Source organism: Nannospalax galili, unplaced genomic scaffold (genome assembly GCF_000622305.1).
Source record: "Nannospalax galili isolate Female #2095 unplaced genomic scaffold, S.galili_v1.0 scaffold363, whole genome shotgun sequence".
NCBI classification, from domain to species: Eukaryota; Metazoa; Chordata; class Mammalia; order Rodentia; family Spalacidae; genus Nannospalax; species Nannospalax galili.
The window spans coordinates 106700-129378 of record NW_008351176.1 but is presented as its reverse complement, the minus strand read 5'-3'; the positions used below and the strand labels follow the sequence as shown (position 1 = coordinate 129378).

Below are 22679 nucleotides of genomic sequence, written 5' to 3'. Positions count from 1 at the left end.
ATTTTTTAAAAAATCCCAACACCAAAGATGCTGAGTCGTGAGGATTGTTACTAGTTCAAGACCAGCAGGCTACATCATGAATTCCAGGCCATCTTGGGCTACAAAGTATAATCTTGTCCTAAAAACAAAAACAAGAACAAAAACACACCTAAGACGGTAAGAGCACTTGCCACCAAACCTGATGACCTGTGTTCAGTCCCCAGGACCCACATGGTAGAAGGAGAGAACTGATTCCCACAAGTTGACCTCTGACTGCCACACTTGTACCATGGTACATGTACCCTACCTCATACACAAATAAATCAATGTAATAAAAAATTAAAGTTTCTAGCACATGGAAGCCCAGCAATTTTTTTAAAAAAATTTATTTTATGTGTATAAGCATTTTGCCTGCTTGTAAGTGTACCCATGCATACAGTGCCCTTGGAGGCCAGAAGAGGACATTGGAGCTCCTGGAACTGGAATTACAGATGGTTGTTAGCTGCCATGTGGATGCTGGGAACCAAACCTGGGTCCTCTGGAAGAGCAATCAGAGTTTTTAACTGCTGAGCCATCTTTCCAATCCTCCAGTGTATATTTTAAAGTGAAAAAGCTGTGTGAGGATTAAGAGGAATGAATTACTCTATGATGATATCAACATTTAGATTCTTCTAAACTTTTATTTCTAGTTCTGGCCAGTTACTGGGATTTCCCAGATTCAAAGAGAAACTCATGACAGCTTGCACAATGTCTGCTGGTTGCCAAATGTTGTTCTAAGCCTTTTACAATATTAACCCGTTTCATCCTCTCAACCATCCTTTGAGGATCTGCTGTTATTGTCACAACTTTATACAGCTGAGGAAGCCAAGCACAGGGAGGTTCAGTACTTGCCCAAGGTGACATGGTTGGGAAGAAGTGGAGCAGGGGGCTAGAAAGATGGCTCAGTGGTTAAGAACTCTGACTGCTCTTCCAGAGGATGCAGGTTTGGTTCCCAGCACCCATATTGCAGCTAACAACCATCTGTAATTCCAGTTCCAGGAGATCCAATGTCCTCTTCTGGTCTCCGTAGGCACTGCATGCATGGGTGCGCTTATATGCAAGCAAAATGCTCATACACTTAAAAATAAATACAATCTTTTTTTAAAAAGGAAGCAGGGATTTGAGCCCAAGTTTTATAGCTCTGGGGTGTTTTTTTTTACCCAAAAGCCATACAACAGCGTTGAACAGCTGAGTGCTCTGGGGACTGTCACATAGAAGGCTGGGGATGTGTCTAGTAGCCATCCTTAGAATGAGGAGGTACTTGGCACCTCTTCTCCTTGCTTGAAGAGTTCAATCTCATCAGAGACCACCAGAAAAGAACATTTTAGGAACTGGAGAGATGACTCCACAGTTAAAGAGCACTGGCTGCTCTTGTAGAGGACACAGGTTCAATTCCCAGTACCCACATGGCCCCTAACAACCACCCGTAACTCCAGTTCCAGGGGACCAAAAGCCCTCTTCTGATCTCCACAGGCATTGGACGACATCCCAACACCAAAGATGCTGAGTCGTGAGGATTGTTACTAGTTCAAGACCAGCAGGCTACATCATGAATTCCAGGCCATCTTGGGCTACAAAGTATAATCTTGTCCTAAAAACAAAAACAAGAACAAAAACACACCTAAGACGGTAAGAGCACTTGCCACCAAACCTGATGACCTGTGTTCAGTCCCCAGGACCCACATGGTAGAAGGAGAGAACTGATTCCCACAAGTTGACCTCTGACTGCCACACTTGTACCATGGTACATGTACCCTACCTCATACACAAATAAATCAATGTAATAAAAAATTAAAGTTTCTAGCACATGGAAGCCCAGCAATTTTTTTAAAAAAATTTATTTTATGTGTATAAGCATTTTGCCTGCTTGTAAGTGTACCCATGCATACAGTGCCCTTGGAGGCCAGAAGAGGACATTGGAGCTCCTGGAACTGGAATTACAGATGGTTGTTAGCTGCCATGTGGATGCTGGGAACCAAACCTGGGTCCTCTGGAAGAGCAATCAGAGTTTTTAACTGCTGAGCCATCTTTCCAATCCTCCAGTGTATATTTTAAAGTGAAAAAGCTGTGTGAGGATTAAGAGGAATGAATTACTCTATGATGATATCAACATTTAGATTCTTCTAAACTTTTATTTCTAGTTCTGGCCAGTTACTGGGATTTCCCAGATTCAAAGAGAAACTCATGACAGCTTGCACAATGTCTGCTGGTTGCCAAATGTTGTTCTAAGCCTTTTACAATATTAACCCGTTTCATCCTCTCAACCATCCTTTGAGGATCTGCTGTTATTGTCACAACTTTATACAGCTGAGGAAGCCAAGCACAGGGAGGTTCAGTACTTGCCCAAGGTGACATGGTTGGGAAGAAGTGGAGCAGGGGGCTAGAAAGATGGCTCAGTGGTTAAGAACTCTGACTGCTCTTCCAGAGGATGCAGGTTTGGTTCCCAGCACCCATATTGCAGCTAACAACCATCTGTAATTCCAGTTCCAGGAGATCCAATGTCCTCTTCTGGTCTCCGTAGGCACTGCATGCATGGGTGCGCTTATATGCAAGCAAAATGCTCATACACTTAAAAATAAATACAATCTTTTTTTAAAAAGGAAGCAGGGATTTGAGCCCAAGTTTTATAGCTCTGGGGTGTTTTTTTTTACCCAAAAGCCATACAACAGCGTTGAACAGCTGAGTGCTCTGGGGACTGTCACATAGAAGGCTGGGGATGTGTCTAGTAGCCATCCTTAGAATGAGGAGGTACTTGGCACCTCTTCTCCTTGCTTGAAGAGTTCAATCTCATCAGAGACCACCAGAAAAGAACATTTTAGGAACTGGAGAGATGACTCCACAGTTAAAGAGCACTGGCTGCTCTTGTAGAGGACACAGGTTCAATTCCCAGTACCCACATGGCCCCTAACAACCACCCGTAACTCCAGTTCCAGGGGACCAAAAGCCCTCTTCTGATCTCCACAGGCATTGGACGACATACGGGTGCACTTACACACATCTAGGTAATACACTCATACACACAGAATAAAAATAATAAAATATTTTTTGAAAAAAGAACATTCTGGCTGGGTCATAGAGGCTCTGGATGTAATCACAGCATGCTCACCGACTCACCTCTGTGCAGGCTCACCTCTGTTACTCCTAACCAAGTCATCGGCACACCACAGTGCCGCTTCTATTCTTCCAACACCTGACTCTCTCCTCTCTCCCCATCAGGTGTCGTGGAAGTGTACCGAGTAACCAAACGTGTGGAGCTGGGGATAAAAGCTACTGCTGTGTGCAGTGAGAAACTCCAGCAGTTGCTGAAGGACATTGATAAAGTGTGGAACAACCTAATCGGCTTCATGTCACTCGCTACACTCACAGTAAGCCTGTCAGGCAGCCAGCAGATGCTACTCTGTCCTGAAACCCAAGTTGAGAAGCAGGGAAGATATTCCTGTGATGCACTTATTAGAGAATGAAGGTGCCAACTAGATCACTTTACATGATGAAGGAGAGCTGAGATAGCAGTGCCAGGCTGGCTTCTGGACAGCTCCAAGGCCCACTGTACCTAGACAAAATATGAGTGTAGGGCAGCTGAGCTCAGTGGTGCATACCTTTAATTGCAACCCTCAAGAGGCAGAGGCATGCAGATCTCTGAGTTTGAGACCAGCTTGTCTACATAGTGAGCTGGAGGCCAACCAGGGCTACATAGTAAGACCCTGTCTCTAAAAAAAAAAAAAAAAAAAAAGGAGGAGGGTGCCTATTTATATTTTTTTTTCCTATTCTTCTTTGTCAGTGAAAGATTTATCGTCCTCTTTTTTTTTTTTTTTTTTTTTTTTTTTTTAAAAAAAAAAAAAAAAAAAAAAAAAGTGTAGGGCTGTCTCTTTGTCATTTCTTTCTCTCTTTCTCTCTGTGGGGTGTGTGTGTGTGTATGTTTGTGTGTGTGTGGTGTGCAAATGCCAAAGTATCCACAGTATGTCTATGGGGAGGTCAGAGGATAACCTTACCTTCCGTCAGTCCTTATCTTCCTTGTTTGAGACAAGGTCTCTTTGTTGCCATCTGCTGTACATACTAGACTAGCTGGCCCACAAGCTTCTGAGGAATCTCCTGCTTTTGCCTCCCTTCTCGTCATAGGAGCATTGGGATTACAGTCATACAGCTTTATCTCACATACTTTACCACTTCCTGGCTTTATGCCAGTTCTGGGAAATTAAACTCATGTCCTCATCCTTATATAGCAAACGCCTTACCCATTGAACCACCTCCCCAGCACCAGTCATCCTTAAATCTTAATGCAAGTTTTACCAAAATGCATTGGCTTGAGTTCATCCCTTTGTACTTCACTGGTTTATGCCCCTGTGCATTCTTTTAAGAAGCTGTATGGTAGATACATCACGTTGCTTTCCTGGAGTTTACTAACTTTTCTTGGATTGCTTTCATTTTTTCTGTTATGAATAGTTCTACTCTGAGTAAAGAAATGACTGGTTCCTATCGGGTGTTATGGTTCCTGAAGGTGAATGGAGAAGGCCGAGGACGTGCTTACACATGTGCGCATATTTGCTGCTACCTGCTTCACGTGATTTCCAGAGAGCATTTGATTTCATGAGCAGCCTTGCCATATTCCCAACACTAATTTATTGGTTCTTTTCCATCATCTATAAGCTGATCATCTCCTTTGACCCTTTCACCATTTGTTCAGTGGACTACAGTGATGGTCCTTACGTATTTCTGATCACACTCTATATCCTAGTAAACTTAGCAGTTTTTCCTTGTTACTGCTGTCTACCGTTTGCATTTCATTAGTCAAAACTTTTTCTGTTTATATATTCAAACCTATTCAGTTAGTCTCTGATACAATCCTTTATTTCATAGTATTCAGAACTGAGATAAATATTGTTGTTCCTTTTTCTACAATTACCTCTATGGCCCATCTGAACAGCAGGGCAGCCACATGATATCAAGTTGTCCAGCATGTCCCAAAAAGCAAGTATCACTGTTGTTACATTGCTTCTGGCTTTGCAATACTGAGTTCTTACAGAGTCTAAATAATTTCCAAAATCTCTATTGAACCATTTTTCAGTTTATAACAGAAACTCATACAGCTTGGCTATGCAGTCTCAAACTCGAAAATATTCTTAATATTTGTTTAAGCTGAGTGTTACACAGCAAAAAAGTTTTACGTTGCCCTTTAATACACCCTTGACTGTAGACTGAGACTCCCTCTTGTGGTAGAAGCAGGTGTTTCTCTAGAGGAGAAAAGCCATCTATTGTAATGAGATATGGATGCCCCTAAGTGAATGGTAAGCTCAGCTTTGATTTTGTGGATGTGTTGGATCAAAGAAACAATTCAGTCCTGAGAAACAAACTTTTGCCATATAAAACCTAATAGGGGGCTGGAAAGATGGCTCAGCGGTTAAGAGCACTAACTATTATTACAGAGGACAAAGATTCCATTCTCAGCACCCACATGACATCTAACTTCAGTTCCAAGAGATCCAACACCTTCTGACCTCCACAGGCATTATGTGACATGGACTTACATGCACTTACACACATGCAGGCAATACACTCATAAACATAAAGTAAAAATAAAATATTTTTTAAAAAACTAATAGAAGGAGCTGGAGAGATGATTCAGCCATTTAAGAGCACTTGCTTCTCTTTCAGAGGACTGGAGTTCAGTTCCCAGGGACTTATAACCCACTCCAGCTCCAGGGAATCTGACATCACACACACACACACACACAATGAAGTAAATATATAAAATAAGATAAATAAACCTAAGAGAAAGAACTGTTTTTCTGCAGATCTGTAGTCTAGTAGAAGTCATGCAGTCCCTTTCATCCCACTGTTATTTTCAACATATACAAATCCTTAGTAATTCTTTTTCTTTAATTTTTTAAAATTTTATTTTATGTGTATGTGTGTATTGCCTGCATATAGGTAAGCGCACCTGTGTTGTGCAATGCCCGAGGAGGTCAGAAGAGGCTGTCGGATCCCGTGGGACTGGAGTTACAGACAGTTGCCACCTGCCATGTGGGTGCTGGGATTAGAACCTGGGTCTTCTGCAAGAACAGTCAGTGTTTTTAACCACTGAGCCATCTCTCCAGCCCCTCTTCAGTAATTCTTATCAGTGTGAGAAAGCAATGAACGTCGGAGGACTTCCTTATTACTATGACATATCAAGAGAACAGTTTGCTTTTGGCGATTGCATTTCCCCCCCTCATCTTGTCAGAACCATGCTTTAGAGACAAGATCCTCACCATGTCATACATGGCTGTCTCGACTGGCAGATGGCACTCTCAGATTTGACCATGTTCCTCAAACCTATGCTACCTTACATAGTAATGGGAACTTTGCAGATGGAACTGAGTTAGGGGTGTGTGGCTGGAGAAATGATCTTGAGTCACCTGGGTGAGCCCAGTGTCATGTGGGTGTCATCAGGTGTTCTGACAGGAAGGCAGGAGGGTAAGAATGAGATATGATGTGACCACAGAGGCAGAGAAAGATTAGTACCCTGCTGCTTTGAAGACGGACCTGTTAGTGAGGAGTTCACAGTTCCTAATATTTCTAGAGGTGATCTCTAGGAGTTAAAAAGGCAAGGAGAGAGATTCTCCTCTAGGACCTCCAAAAGGCATGAAACTCTCTCAGCCCACTTCTGACTTCCAACCCAACTTCTGAGGTTTTTTTCAGCCACGGAATTTTTGCTAATTTGTTATAGAAACAAGGACAGTACTATACAAAGCACTGCAGCCAAGTGAATACCAGAAGCCTAAAATTGCTTGTGGAATTTATGTCTAGGTTATTCATTACATCTGTCAGAGTAGACCAGGTTACACTGTAGTAACAAACACCTCTCTCCAATCTTAGCATTCTGAGACAAGCAGGCCTTCTTTCTTGTTCAGGCTGTGTGTCGATCTTAAGTCAGAGGGACTGTGTGCCCTGTTCTAACTCAGGGACCCAGGTTCGCTACCTCCACTGCATTGGATGTAGCTGGTCACCTGTGAGGGTCAAAAGAGCATGACAAGCAGCATATCAATCTTAAAGACTTCCTTCCAGAGGTGTCAGGCATGAATCTCTGGCCAGGGTAGGTTCCATAGCCATACCTAATTTCAAGGAGGCAGGCAAGGCCTGTTCTACCTTTTATCCAGAAAGGAGAATATGAATATTGGTGAAGAACAGTAATTACCAACAAACTCTTCTTCCTTTAATACTGATTTTGTGCAACACTATTTTAGTAATTTATTACTGGCTAAAGATTCAGGATTATGTACCCCAGTCTGACTCTGGGACTTGTCTGTGTAAGCAGGTCATTTACAGTACAAAGCCTCTTAAACTTTACCCACTCATGACCCCTTTCACCTGAGACATTTTTGTGTGTGTATGTATATAAAGTAGGTATGAAATCAAACATTTACTCCTAGTAGATAATAAATAAATTTATTTAAAAAGGGCTCTTTGATACATGTAATTTTCCATTTATTAAAGACGAGAGCAAATTTGCCTCTCAGTGAGATGCTTGTTTGTGTCTACATAATGGACTGAATCTCAGCCAGGCACCTGCTGCTTCAGAGTGCAGAGCATCTTCAGTATTTTTCAGAATTGATCAATACTTTGACTTTATGATGCTCGGTGCTGAGAACACCACTTTCCATAAATATATAATATGAAATGGCAGAAATATGTCTAATTCAGAAATTCTATACGAATCCCAAACCAAAATTCATTTAACAATTTTGTTTATGAAACTCAAGTCATCAAATCAAACAGCAGTTTTGAAAACCAAACTTTTTAAAAAAATATTTTGTTCATTATTTTTATTTTATGTGTATGAGTGTATTTACCTGCATGTGTGTAAGTGCACTCGTCATGTAGTGCCCTTGGGGTTCAGAAAAGGACTTCAGAACCCCTGGAACTGGAGTTAGAGACAGTTGTTAGCCCCCTTGTGGGTGCTGGGAATTGACCCTGGATCCTCTGCAAGAACAGCCAGTATTCTTAACTGCTGAGCCATCTCTCCCCCAAAATCAAAACATTTTAACAATACAGTCCAAGCATACAGATTTCTTACTTACATGCTAAAGAATGTCAGTAGAGAAATAATGAAAGTCTGTATTTTCTGTAATTAAACCATTATGTTTCTATAAAAACAGAAAACTCTGCACAGTAAAAACCCTGCAGTTTACAACATACCACAGTCTCAAATCTGAGCTGAGGTGTTTCAGGCAGTTCTAATTGGCGTTGGTGTGACTGTGTATATAATTCAAAGCACACCTGTTGTATGTTCTAAACAAGCATGGGTGAGCACTGCCAAAAGCACCTTTGATTTGTAAATATCTTTGATTTTAAATTAATTTCTGGTTGTTGCATATCAAGAAACCCTTTACTGTTACCAAATTTTTGTAATCCCAAGATTTAGTTAAATGACTCTATATGGGGGGGTCATAGCCCACAATTAAAGAAGCTGGTGTTTATAGGGCTGGAGAAATGGCTCAGTTATCTGATGCCCTCTTCTGGCCTCTGTGGGCATTGCATGATATGGTGCACTTACATGTAGGCAAACACTCATATACATAAAATAAAAATCAAAAGCTTTTAAATAAAAATAAAAGGAGCTGAGGTATAACTCTGGTTTTTTTGTTTGTTTGGTTTTTTGGGGTTTTTTTTGTTTTTTTTTTTTTGGTCATTTTGAGACAGGGTCTCCCTGTAGCACCAGCTGGCCTGGAACTCACTATGTAGACCAGGCTGGCCTTGAACTCAGAGATCCACCTGCCTTTGCCTCCCAAGTGCTGGGATTAAAGGCGTGCACCATCACGCCTGGCAAATATAACTATGTTTTCAAATTATTTATTATTTTTGTGTGTATGAATGTTTTGCCTGCTGTGTATGTGTGCGGCATTTGTGTATCTGGTGCCTGCAGAGGCCAGAACAGAGCATTGGATTCCCTGGAACTGGAGTTACTGATAGCTGTGAGCTGGGTTGGAGTTGGGAACCAAACTCATGTTCTCTGTAAGACCAGCAAGTGCTCTTAAGCACTGAGCCATCTCTCCAGCCCTAGTACAACTATGTTTTAAACTTTACTAAATACATGAAATACCTGCCAATTAAAGTAGATGATCAATTTACAGTGTCCTGTAGAACTTCTTATACAACTGTAGCTACTGATTGGTATCGCGTTACAATAACCCCCTGCTTGCTTATAGATGTGTATTTAGGAAAGTTAATTTTATCATTTGAAAGGTTAATTTGATCGCAGGGTAATTTATGCAGCACCTTATGGTTTTCATTGCAGATCACAGTCTGCCCTTTTCATTTGCTTTCCGTATGCCTTCAGCAAACATATTAAAAGGCTTTTGTTAATTTGACTGATTTCAAGACTCAGTTTTCCTAGATTCTAATTATTTCTCAAATAGTCCCTGATCTAGTAACATGATGCTGTTTATAATTGCAGATTTCTGGGGTGATGCTTCTCTCAGCCTCTTTGAAAAGCTTGTTAGTCTGTCACCATAAATAATTGTGAAAATCATTTAGACTATTTTTTTCTTTTCCAGAGCCCATTTTATATAGCTCTGAGAGTCCCAACACCAACTGAGGGAGGTAGGAAGGGCAGGTAACAGCGTTACAATTTGGCAGATGACAGAAGTGCTGAATAAAGAAAGAGATACAAGGACTGGGGAGGTGGCTCCGTGAATAAGAGTGCTTACTAAGGACCTGAGTTCTAACCTCCAGTACCCACATAAGACTGGGCATGGCTACGTGTGCCTGTAACTCGTGCATTGGAGGGCAGAGACAGTAAGAGCCCAGGAGCTTGCTAATCAGCCAGCCAGCCAGCCTAGCCAAAACAGAAAGCTTCAAGTTCAGTAATAGACCCCACATCAAGGCAGTTAGAGCAAGACACCTAACATTGGCCTCTGGCCCCTGAGGGTGCACTGCATGGACGCAAACACACCGCATACATGTACACACACATACACTTATGAATAGTAAAGAGAAAAAAAAGCTACCTAAGCTTTTCTTTTTTTTTTTTAGAAGAAGCATTTCATTACAGCTTTAACATACTCATTAACAGTTTCCAGAGCAAAGATACATCTCTTTCAAAAGTGGCTATAAAATTTTTAGGTTCACTGTTGAATTAATACAGTTATACAATATTGAACTCAGTATAAACCCTGTAAGACATAAAATTGAATGAGTTTTTAACCTTTAAAAAAGATCTCCATTTCATTTTAAAATATACTGTTTCTTACAGAAAGAGTCATTGTTTTTGCTCATAACACTTAGATGTTGGCATATGCATCGCTAATCTGTATGTATCTGATTATTACTAGTCATAATCGGTTGCACTCAGATCCTTGGCATCTGCATATGTCTATAAAGTCATTGGGTAGATTTCAATGGTAATGTTTATCGCCTCTCCTAATTAACATGAGGTAAATTTTTATGCTTCCTCCTCAAATATAATTCATTTTTTTAATTTGTTCATTTTGTGTATGTGTGTATATCACACAGAACACCCCAAACTATCTTATTCAACTGTACACCCACTTCCCAGATGGCACCCTCCCATAGCCTCCCCCCACCCACTAGAGTATACTCTGATATCCCTGCTATTGTCTGCTGTGTTGTTGGCACCCCAGCCCTTCCCCACTACTTGCCCTTCTGGTGAATCTAGTCAGCCTATCTAGAGGTCTTTGTTTTAGGAAGGTCAGCTGTTCCTCATATTATATTGGCCCCTTTAATCTTTGGTTATACTTTCCTTTTGGGGGTTTAAGGCCATACAGTTGGCCCAGATAAACCAATTTATTTTTACTCTTAAGGCCATTTGAGGATTTGTTCCTCAGGGGTCACATGGGCTTGGGAGGAGCCCCTAGTGTGCCCCTAAGCTTTTTTTTTTTTAAGTGATGATCAGGCTGGAGAGATGGATTAGTAGTTAAGAGCACTTGCTACTCTTGCAAGTACCCGGGTTCAGTCTCGAGTACCCCATGACACAACAACTATCTGTAACTCCAGTTCCAGGGCATACGAAACCCTCTTCTGGTGTTTGCAGGCACCAGGCATGCATGTGATACACATACATATTCACAGGCACAACACTTATAAACATAAAATAAAAGCAAAAAAATCTTTTTTTAAAAAAAATGATGTTGGAGCTGGAGAGATGGCTCGGCGGTTGAGAGCACAGACTGCTCTTGCAGAGAACCTGGGCTCAATTCCCAGTACCCACATGGCAGCTACAAATCATCCTTAACTCCAGTTCCAGGGGAATCTGAAGCCCTCTTCTGACCTCCACAACATTGAACAACATGGGTGCGCTCAGTAACAGAAAAATAATGGAGGGGCTGGAGAGGTTGCTCAGTGGTCAAGAGCACTTGCAGAGGACCCAGGTTTGATTCCCAGCACCACATGGCAGCTAACAATCATTTGTAACTCCAGTTCCAGGGTATCTGATGCCCTCATCTGACCTCCGAGGGCATGGTACAACACTGGTGCACTTACGTATGTGCAGGCAATACATTCATACACATAAAATAAAAATAATAAATAAAATATTTTTAACATATTATTTTTTTAAAGTGATGTTGCCAGCCATGTCTGTATTTAACCAAAGTGGCCATAATTACAGTAAAAAAGAAAGAGGAAAAATAGCTGTCTTTTGATGTGGCTATGCCACTGAGGCCATGTAAGTTCTTTGTCATATTTTACTGTTACCTACTTTTGGAGGATTTTTCTATCTTTCTGTCTGACTGCTCTTGATGCTCAGGACTGAGGGTTTCTTCAATGTCAAAACCAGAACAGTCTTGGACAAAACAGAGCAGTTGATCAGCCTAGGGGAGAGTATCCCTATGGGCCCTCAGCAGTGCTGCTGCTACACAGCTCTTCACAGCTCTGTGTTCAGTGCATCCTGCTAGAAGCTTGTGGTCAGCCATGATAGGAGTATTTATAATGTGCAAACCAGCAAATACTTCAAATCAGAGCTTGATGTATTGTTTTGCTGATTGTCTGAGAAAGTGACTGAGAAATTGAGTTTTTTAGTATTATATTTTTATGTGTATGAGTATATTACCTGCATGTAAGTGCACAAATGTTGTGCAATGCCCATGGAAGTCTGAAGAGAGTATCAGATCCCCTGGAACTGGAGTTATAGACAGTTGTTAGCTGCCATTTGGGTGCTGGGAACCAAACCACCGAGCCATCTCTCCAGCCTGAGAAATGGTTAGTAATCCAGATTAACCTTAAAAGTGTCCTGTGTTGGCCAGGGCAGCTGGGATTACAGGGAGACTCTGTCTCAAAAAGACGCCCCCGCCCCAAATGTGCCCTTTGTCTAAAGCTATTACCTGTGACTAACACCAAAGCTGAGGAAATATTCCTGTCACTCAAGTCTTTGCCCAGTGGTTTTCAAACTGTTACTTCAGTTTAGTTTTGTTTGTTTGTTTGTTTGTTTGTTTTGAGACAGGGTCACCCTGCAGTCCCAGCTGGCCTGAAACTCATGTAGATCAGGCTGGCCTTGAACTCACAGAGAGTCGCCTGCCTCTGCTTCCCAAGTGCTGGGATTAAAGATGTGTGCTACCATGCCCAGCTTCAATTTAGTCTTAAGTCTTTTTTATTTTTTTAAATTTATTTTTATTTTCTGTGTTTGAGTGTTTTGCCTACATGTATATAAGTGCACCATGTATATGCAATGCCTGCAGAGGTCAGAAGAGGATGTCATCAGATCCCCTGGAACTGGAGTTATGAATGGTTGTTAGCTGCCATGTGGGTGCTGAGAACCAAACCTGAGTCCTCTTCAAGAGCAGCCAGTGCTCTTAACCACTAAGCCATCTCTCCAGCACCATAGTCTTAAGTCTTTAACATTAAAAAAAATTTTTTTTGTCTTTTTGAGACAGGGTCTCCTCGTAGCCCTAGCTGTCCTGGAACTCACTATGTAGATCAGGCTGGCCTTGAACTCACAAAGATCCCCCTGCCTCTGCCTCCCAAGTGCTGGGATTAAAGGCATGCGCCACCACACCCGGCTAACATAAAAATTTTAACCAGCATTCATGTCAGTACTACACTTTGTGAAAATATCCAACTGTTAGCTATGAATCCAAAAGATGGGCAAAAATTAAGGAAAGATTCTGTGAAAATCAGTTGGTAGTATGGAATTTACAATAAAGATAAGCATATATTTTATTTGTAAGTTGTGTGCATACATCCTTTGTGGCAGTTGGTTTATAATAATAAATGACAAAACTCTGTGTAAGCATTCTCAACAGTAGAGAAGGGTAGTTTTGTTTCCCAGGAAGAAAGGGATTATCTCAAGAGCCCAGCCTAGGTGTTGAGCACAGTTCCTACAGCAAGGAGTTGTCCAGACCAACATGTCTGTGTTGAGAAAATTAATTGCTTTACGTATTTCTAAAACTTTTTACATTAATTTCAAGTTTTAAAAAAAAAATTAATTTGGGGCTGGAGAGATGACTCAGCGGTTAAGAACACTGACTGTTCTTCCAGAAGACCCAGGTTCGAATCCCAGCACCCACATGGCAGCTAACAACTGTCTGTAACTCCAGTTCCAGGGGACCCCAGTCTCTTCTGTCCTCTGCGGGCATTTCATGACACAGGTGCACTTATCTACATGCAGGCAATACACGCATACACATAAAATAAAAATAATTTTTTTTAATTTAATTTGGGGCTATAGAGATGGCTCAGCAGTTAAGAACACTTGCTGTTCTTCTAGTGGACCTGGGTTTGATTCCCAGCACCCACATGGCAGCTAACCACTGTAACTCCATACACTCATATACATAAAATAAAAATAATAAAAAATATTTTTAGAAATTTTAAAAATTTATCTTACAGTTATTAGGACTGAAACACAAGGTCTTACACATTAGGCAAGTGTTCTTCTGCCCAGCCACAAGAAGCCAACTCTTTTGAATGGGAAGAGTTCGTTTTCGTTTTGGTATTGTTATTCATGTTTGTTGTTTTGTTTTGTTTTTTAAGACATGGTCTCCCTGTAGCTCCAGCTGGCCTGGAACTGGCAGTGTAGACCCCTGGTCTAGGCTGATTTCAATCTACATGGTGAAATGTTCACTCTTAGGGGTAATCCACACTCCATCAAAACATGGAATATTTTTGTTCCTCCCTAAAGTTCACTTATAGTCTTTCCTTGTGAACTCCTTGATCTGATTCCAAAAGCTGCCACTTATCTGATTTCTATAACCATAAATTCTCCTGTTCTAATACTTTATATAGATGAAATTATATCAGATATTTGCATTCTTTTGTCTGGCTTCTTAGCATAATGTTTTAAAAGTGCATCCATGTTGTGTGCATCAGCTTGCTCCTTGTTGCTGAGTACTCGTCTATTGTATTAACACACCATGATTTGTTTATCCACGTTCTTATTAACAGACATTTGTTAGTGCCAGCTTTGGCTAATATAGATGCAGTTGCTATGAATGCTTTTTTGGAAGAAAATTTGTTGACATATTTTTACTTCTCTTGGATAAATATCTAGGAGTGAAATTGCAAGCTCATACAGTAGATATGTATTTAATCTTTAAGAAATTGGGTCAGAGTGATGGATCAGTGGTTAAGAGCACTAGGTGTTCTTGTAGAGGATCCAGGTTCATATCCCAGTACCCAGTTAGCTGGCAGCTAACTCCAAGTCTGTAGCTCCAGTTCTAGGGGATTCAACACCCTCTTCTGACCTCTGCAGGAATTGCAAGACACAAGTGCACTCACATGTGTTCAGGCAATACACTCATACACATGAAATAAGAATAATAAAGAAAATATTTTTTAAATGGACAGCTTTCCAAAATTGAGATGTACCCTTAATCACTGCACTGTACTCTCCATATTTCATAGTTCTTTTTGCGTGTGTGAGAAACTAGACAATGCCATCAAGAACTGAGCACAGCTGGCACAAGTAAGGCCTGCACTGCAGCTGTTATATTTATCCTCCAGCTGCTGACTTTTGGAACCCTCTTTGCACTAACTATGCACCCCACCGCCTGCACACAGGGCATCTCATTTTAGCTGTCCCATGGCAGCTTCAGCTCAGCCTGTACCAAACTACACTCTTGTCCTCACCCTCCATCCCCTGGCCCACCTACCTCTCTTGAGCCTCTCTTGAGCTGCCTAAGCCTCCCTCCTTTTATATCCTACAGATGCACCAGGCCTTTTGATTCTACCCCCATAATAGCCCTTGCCTGAGTCCCCCTCCCTCCCTTTCCCTCTGTTGCCATCTTAGTTCTGTCCTCGGTACAGTCTTCAGAGTTGGCAGCAGTCTTCCAACTGAAGCTGTACCTTGGCACCTTGAGGATCACCACACACCCCTCCCAGTTACTTTTTCTTTCTTTTCTTCCTCTCTCTTTCTTCTTTCTTTCTTTTTTTTTCTTTTCTTCTTTTCTTTCTTAATCTTTTGAGACAGTCTTACTATGTAGTCCTGGCTAGCCTGGAACTTTCTTTGAAGACCATGGTGACCTTGAATTTGCAGAGATCTGCCTCCCTCAGCTTCCTGAGTACTGGGATTAAAGGCATGTACCATGATGCCTGGCTTTAATGTTTGTTTTTGAGACAGTCTCACTCTGTAGCCCAGACTGAACTGGAACTCACTACATAGCCCAGGTTGGCCTTGAATTCATGGTGATCCTTCTTAGCCTCAGCTTCCCAAGTGCTGGGACTACAGGTGTGAGCCACTGTGCCTGGCAATTCCCCCTGAAGTTTCTTGCCCTCGTTGCAGAAAGAGGTTTGTAGCTGTGATGCATAGTTGGCCCTGCCTTCCTTCTTCCCTTCCTTTCTTGGTCCTTGATGTTCAGGCCTCATCTCCTCCATCATAGGCTTGGCTCCTACCCTCTGTATTCTCATAGGTAAACTTTTTTAGACAGGGTCTCACTATGAAGCCCTGGCTGTCCTGGTAACTCGCTAGCAGACCAAGCTGGCCTCAAACTCACAGAAATCCACCTGCCTCTGCCTCCTGAGTGCTGGCATTAAAGGCATATAGCACCACACCTGGGCAGCTGGTGTTTGCCTAAGCAGCTGGTGTTGCTTGTTGTACGTTAAACATTCTTCCCTTTCCTATCGCTCTTGACCCATCACCTTCAGCTGGAATAGTCTCATTAGGACAGGGCAGGATGATTGTGAGCTCTGGAAAGCATTTTCTGACTTCAGGCTCCTTGGCCTTCAGTTTGGCCTCAGCGCCCCTGCTGCGTGCTGGGTTCTCGGTATTTACTTTGAAGTCAGTGCTGTGGCCCTCATGGCCCTGCATTGCTTAATACCCCCCAGGCCCACCCTAGACTGTGAGTTCCCCAAGGCTAGTGAACAATTTCACTGATTTCACTCCCGCTGGCATCTCTAGCACCTAGAACATAGCAGGTACTTGGCAGATTTTTAGAAAATTAAGCATTGGTGTTATTAGTTGACTTAGTTTGCTACCTGACCTAAGTGAAGCAACAGTATTTGAAACTGCTGGGTCCTTACCTATCTGTCCTGTCATCCTCAGCCAGATGAAAATTCACTGGATTTTTCCTCCTGTATGCTACGGCCTGGGATTAAAAACGCTCAGGAACTGGCTTGCGGGGTGTGCCTCTTAAATGTGGATTCTAGGAGCCGGGTAAGTTACCGCCTTTCCTTGCAGATGGCATAGTGCATCTCTAATACAACTTGGGGACAGCTGTATATATACAGCCCACTTTACCACAAGATCTGTGGCCAGAGGTGGGGATTTTGAAGTCTGGAAGGCTACCGGAGAAGCAGATCTGTTCTTCCCAAAGGACAGTGGGGGAGCTGCCCAGGGAGTGGACTCAGTCCTTCCCTTCTCGGTGCGTTTGCGCTTGTGTAGTGCCCGTGGCACCCCACGTGTGGGGGTGGAAGAGAAAAGGTTAAACCCTTGTGGGTTTATTTGGAGGCAAGAGGCCCTGTTCTGGTTTGATTTTTTTTTTTTTTTTTGACCTTATGGTTTCAACATTTCAGAAAGAAGAGAAGCCTACAGAAGAACATCCTAAAAAAGTATGAGTTACACGTTATCTTAGCGTCTCCATCTCAATTTTGCGTGTGGGAGGCAAACAGATAATTCTGTTGTCGTCCTGGACTGTGCCAGTCGTGACTCTACTGACTCATTTTTGTCCCCATGTTTGAGCGAATCAACTAACTCATCTGTGTCTTGTTTGCATGCTTGCATTGTAATCAGCTTCTGGTGTGCTCCTTATTTTCCTCTGCCACAAGCAGGGTAACAGATCCAGCACTTTCTGGAAGATTATGTTTATGTATAGTGCTTAAGAAAATGAACTGCAGGATGGTACCTGCTTGGGGGTAACTGGATCTACAGATAAAGGGGGAGGTGTTATATGTGGACTCAGTTGTCAGCTCCCAATATTAGAGCCCAAGTTCATTAATATCAATTGTTTTCTGGCTCTTTTAAATACTTCTGTCGTGATAGGACTGTTACCAGCTATAAAACTTTAAGGAACCACATGTTAAACTCACAGCAGCTTCCAGGGAGGACAGCCTTCAGCAAAGTGAGGGAAACAGTTACCTGCAGCCCTTGGCTATTTTAGTTCTCCATGTCCTGACCCCTCCTCTTCTCTTGGTAACCTTGTTCTGTGAAAGATAGGGCCCTTTGCTCAAATTAGGTTAAATGGTACTGACTTTTATACCTTTAATTAGTGTAAAAAACTTTCCCACTTGAATTCCTATAGCCACCTGCTCAGCTTGTATGTGTGTGTGCATATGTGTGCTGTTCAGGCCTCGGCCTCTGTGACACCTGGAGAGTGCCTGAGTTGGTTACCGACAAGCTCTTAGATGTAGAAAAAGCTTTACTTGCCCCGTATCTCTTTCTATTTCTGGCAGGCATTCAACGCAGAAACAGACAGTTTCAAGCTGGCCTATGGAGGGCACCAATATCACGCCAGCTGTGCCAACTTCTGGATCAACTGTGTTGAGCCCAAGCCTCCTGGCCTCATCCTGCCAGATCTGCTCTGACAAGCTCCTCTGTGAAGCTCCACCTGAGTTTTTTGGTTTTTTTCCTGTCACATCCCTTGGGGTGACAGGCATCAATAAACAGAATGCAAGTACTGTAAAGTTCCTTTTCATTAATCTATTTGAAGAATTCCCCAAGAAGTAGGGTGGGAAAACAGTGGAGGTTCAGATCAGACAGCTTTTGATCTCTAATTCCTACTGCCTCTTGTTGAGACTTGAGGTATAACTGCTTGACCAAAACTGCATGTGGCACCGGACACTTGGCTTGCTTACATTTTGTTCTTGCTTTTGTTTTTGTTGTTTTGGAGATAGTCTCAATATGTAATATGTAGCCCTGGCTGACTTTGAACTTGCAGGGATCTTCCTGTTTCTCCTCTGAAGTGCTGGGATTAAAGGCTTGTGCCACCTTGCCTCACTTCTTTTGTTCTCTTAAGATGTTTTAAAACATGGACCACGGTTTTCTGTAATAATTTGCTGCTGCAGTATTGAAAATGTGAAGAATTAACATTAGAAGAAAAATACTTGTCACAGGGCTGGACTCAACCAAGACTGTTTCAAGCCTGTGCTTGTTTATACCTAGAACACTTACAGGCCTGTGAAGTAGAATGCATTTCTCTGCACTTAGCTTGTAAACATCTGAAGTGAATAAAAAGAACTTGTGATTAAGCTGCTCTGTCATGATAGAGAAAATACTGTGCCTGTCTTCACTGCACAGTGGCAAGCAGGCAGTAAGGGCACAGACACACTTCTTGTCACAGCCCACCCTCTTCTGCCTGAAACAACTCTTAAGGAAGCTCTCCCAAGCTGGATCCAGGACCTTCGCAGTAGAGAACACCTGCTTTGACAGAGGCCCAAAGCCTGTGTCCTGGAATGCACGTCCTTCTCCTGTGAAGCCTTTGTTAAAAATCTGTCATTTTGCCTCATACAAAGACAAGCACAAAGCATGGTGTTTTTTCCAGACACGATCTATCACAGCAGTGGATTGAAATTCCTCTGTAGTGACCTCTCTCTACATTTCCTAAGATGACTACTAGGGGTCAGCAATGCCTGACTTTGCAGTACCAGGAGAAAGACCTGAGAGTTAATCCTGAGACCTTGAGAAAGCTCTGCCCTCTCAGCCTAGGGAGTGGAACAGTAAGATATTATGTGTGTTATGGTAGACATGCCATAGACACAGTGCAGGAAACTATTCAGCAGTAGCACTGAATTTTGGAAGGAAAAGGCATATGCTGTCTGGCGTAGGAATTTGCCATTTAAACAGAACACATAAAACCAAGGGAACAAAAGCCTGGTCGCTAAGGATGTTATTCCCAGGAAAAGCAGACCAGTCTAGGATACCTATTTCTTTGGCTTGTTGGTTTTGTGCTTTATGAAAGATTTTGAATCCTATGTGCTTCACTGACCTGGACTTGGTTTTTATTTGGTCATTTAAAATGTTTGCTTTTGTCAGTATAACTGCTGCTTTTACGTAATTCATTATTTTCTCCTTTCAGGACAAAACCTGAAGGAATTCTGTGTTGTTCCATCTTAATACCTTAAGCATTCTTTCCAAGACACCAATCACTTAACTGCCTACACAGCTGCTTCTCCCTTACCTAGCCATAGCCCAGAATGCAGAGACGCATTGCTGCATCTGATTTCTTGCATCTGTTTTCTCATCTGTTCCAAATGATGACATCTCCAGCTATTAATGACCAAGAGAGCTGTCTACATAATGACCACAAGGCCTTTTCCTCCCTGGGGCTAGTAGAGCATGAGGCGCCACATGCACAGGTGGGCTAGCTTTCAGAAGACCCCGAACAGCAAGTGACCAAACTCTGAGGGTTGTTCTCCACTTTATCCTGCACTTGTGTCCCACCATGTCCCAAGCAGGCTCCCAGTCAGCCTTCTAAATTATTCCCCCATAGAACCGAGTAATGCTATTTACTTCAGCAAGAAGTGTTTCCCAGTTTAGCTGAATTTCTATTGCTTACACATTTTTGAAAAATGCTATGTGAACTATTACTCTGCTTAATGGCCAATATCCAGGATATTTTAAAAAGTGCATGTTAACTAAATTGGTTTCCATTTCTAGATTCATTCTAGAATGCCTCTGATAAAATTCCCAAGTGTAACTACAGCTGTCCTTACGAAGCATAGTAGGTTTAGTCGCTCCTTGAGAGGTGCCAGAGGAAAATTCAGTGGACATTGACAAAAGCCTTTACAGTGGAAAGTATTCACTACTTTGGATATCTGTTTAATACTTGAAATGTTTAGTTGGATACCACCACCAAGTATTTGGGGAGTGTAGAGTATCATTGGGCTGATTTTCTTTGCACACATTTAGTAAAATGATTCAACATCGCATTCAGCTTCACCTCGGCTCTTGTTAGCCAAGAGCCCAGTGTCCTTGGAAACAGTAACCAAGGTTACTTATTTCCATGCTGTGTATTGTGTCAGGCAGCTTCACCCCACCGCTTGAATGGCGATTAATAAGCACTTTTCTTTTTTGGTATTGTGCTTTGCCTGTTAAATTTCTATGGGTTGATGTGTAATTTGTGTCTGGACATGCTTGAGAGAGAAGAGGTACACGGTGTGCTAAGGTATTATCTGTACTTTATTTTTCCTGTGTCTACCACTTAGCATTCCATCTGGGTTGCACATTTTAAAATTTGTGTTGAAATATAATTTTGGGGTGTTTGGATTTTGTTATTTTTGGTCTTCTTTGCTTAAAGACACCTCCTGTTTTTCTATTTACGTATCATCAAAAAGATTTCTTGGAAACAGAAACTTGAAATGCTTGCTCTGTACTGGGGGCCACTATGAGAATTCTCCGTAACACCTGTAGGTCAAACACCTTTCTTTTGAACAGCTAATGCATGAACTCTGACATTTTCAGACATTTGCCATTCAGAAGCAGTCATTAGAACTGCAGACATTTCAGCAAATGTCAGAAGCAGGTAAAGATGTGTTTAGCTTGTGTTTTATGTTGAGATTGGGTAGTATTTCCTTGGGAAAAGGTATACCAAATAATATTGAAAAGCCCACTCCTTCCAAATCCCATCAAGAAAATAAAGCTTATGTGAAAGTTGTTGGTTGAAAAATGCCATTTTACACTTTTCTAACGAAGTATCATTGTAACAAACTTTTACTTCATTCCATTCTTCATGGTGAATTAGTGAAAGTGGTTTAAAAAGCATTCCATGTGGTGTCTTGTTTTGTGACTGTGGCTGTTAACCAGAATGCTGTGGCTCCACAGTGAAACCATTGTCTTGTGTGTGGTGGGGGATTTGGTCCTGTATTTTGAAGGATGGTGGTATTTTTTTCCTTTATTTCCATTTTAATAGACTATTGCTCTAATTGCATTATTTACACATTATAAAACTTGACCTTTAAAATGTTTTCAGGCTTTGTTTGAGAGCAACCACTTCTTAAACCTCTCTAACTAAAAACACTTGCGCAGGAGGGCAGGCAGTCATACCACTAGACCATGGATCTTGTCTTTGCTAGGTTAAGATTTCACGGATACAGGTCATTAGAATGAACACGGGCCAAAGCACTTGAAGTGTTAAGCTTCCCACATGCTTAGGACACTTTTAGTTACATCTCACTAGTGGTGTTTACCAAGATTTTTTTTCGGGGGCAGGTTCCTGTGTGTGTACAGGTACACGTGTGTGCCAGTATTTGTGTACAATAGAGGTCAAAGACAACCTCATTCTTCAGGCATCATCCACCTTTATTTTGACACAGGGTTTCTCGTCCTGGAACTCACCAAGTAGGGAGGCTGGCTGGCCAGCAAGCACCAGGGATACCATCTCTGCCTTCTCTGATTACGAGTATGAACCACCTCACCTGGCATTTTTTACATGGATTCCAGGGGTGGAATTCAGTCCTCAAGCTCGCATGGCAAGCACTTTACCAACTGAGCCATCTGCCCAGCCCTTGCCTGGATTTCTACAGAACATTTTCCTTAATTACAAAGAATGTCAACAGGCGTTTTCTTCTAGCACAATGATTACTCTGGGGCTCATATTTAGGCTGTCTGACCTAAAGCTTAGCTTCATACTAAAAAAGTCAGACTCCCTAGATTGTATTTTTGATCATGTCCTAAGGCTTCATTTATGTGCTCCTCTGATTTCCCATAAAAGCGGGCTTAAATTTTCCTATTTAGATAATAATGAATGCTTCCAAGAGTAGGTAAATGGTATAAAACAAGAAAAATTAGAATTCAGATGAAAAACTATTGCCACAGACCATGGAAACCTAGAAGATAGAATTAGTTTCAATATTCAATATGTAGCTGGCATATTGGCATACTTATGGTTTCTTTTTTTAAAAAAAAAAAAAAAAAAAAAACTAGCCAGGCATGGTGGTTCATGCCTTTAATCCTAGCACTCAGGAGGCAGAGGCAGGTGGATCTCTCTGAGTTCAAGGCCACCTTGGTCTCCATAGCAAATCCAGGCCAGCTGGGGCTACAGGGAAACCCTGTCTCAAAAAGACCAAAAAACAAACAAAAAAACCTAGAAAACTCTTCCAGGGAAAAACAAGTAACCAGCTACTTGGCAAAGTAGCTGAGGCGTCGCTGTGACTGGCTCTCCTCCCTCAAAGGCCACCCAGCCTCCCAGAAGTCACTCAGAGTGAACAGGGAAGAGCTCATTAAACGACTCTCATATCCCTGATGGGTTGTGCTGTCAGGCTTATTGGGAGCAAAGAACTGGGTGCCATTTCCTAGCTAAGGG

General features: G+C 42.0%; 1 protein-coding gene across 16 annotated transcripts in view; it reads left to right on the top strand.

The window, feature by feature from the left end:
* Window positions 1-18057, top strand: part of Synrg (synergin gamma) — an 83526-nt gene extending 65469 nt beyond the window's left edge. For 11 of the 16 annotated variants that reach the window (XM_008848106.3, XM_008848100.3, XM_008848099.3 and 8 more), the window contains 4 exons: window positions 3235-3383; window positions 16487-16597; window positions 16957-16992; window positions 17833-18057. In XM_008848106.3, coding sequence (XP_008846328.1) covers window positions 3235-3383; window positions 16487-16597; window positions 16957-16992; window positions 17833-17964 — 428 coding nt within the window. In that variant the 3' untranslated portion in view covers window positions 17965-18057. The remainder of the gene's footprint in view (window positions 1-3234; window positions 3384-16486; window positions 16598-16956; window positions 16993-17832) is intronic. The other 5 variants (XM_008848102.3, XM_008848101.3, XM_008848096.3 and 2 more) reach the window with 1 other exon arrangement.
* The last annotated feature ends 4622 nt before the right edge of the window (window positions 18058-22679 follow it).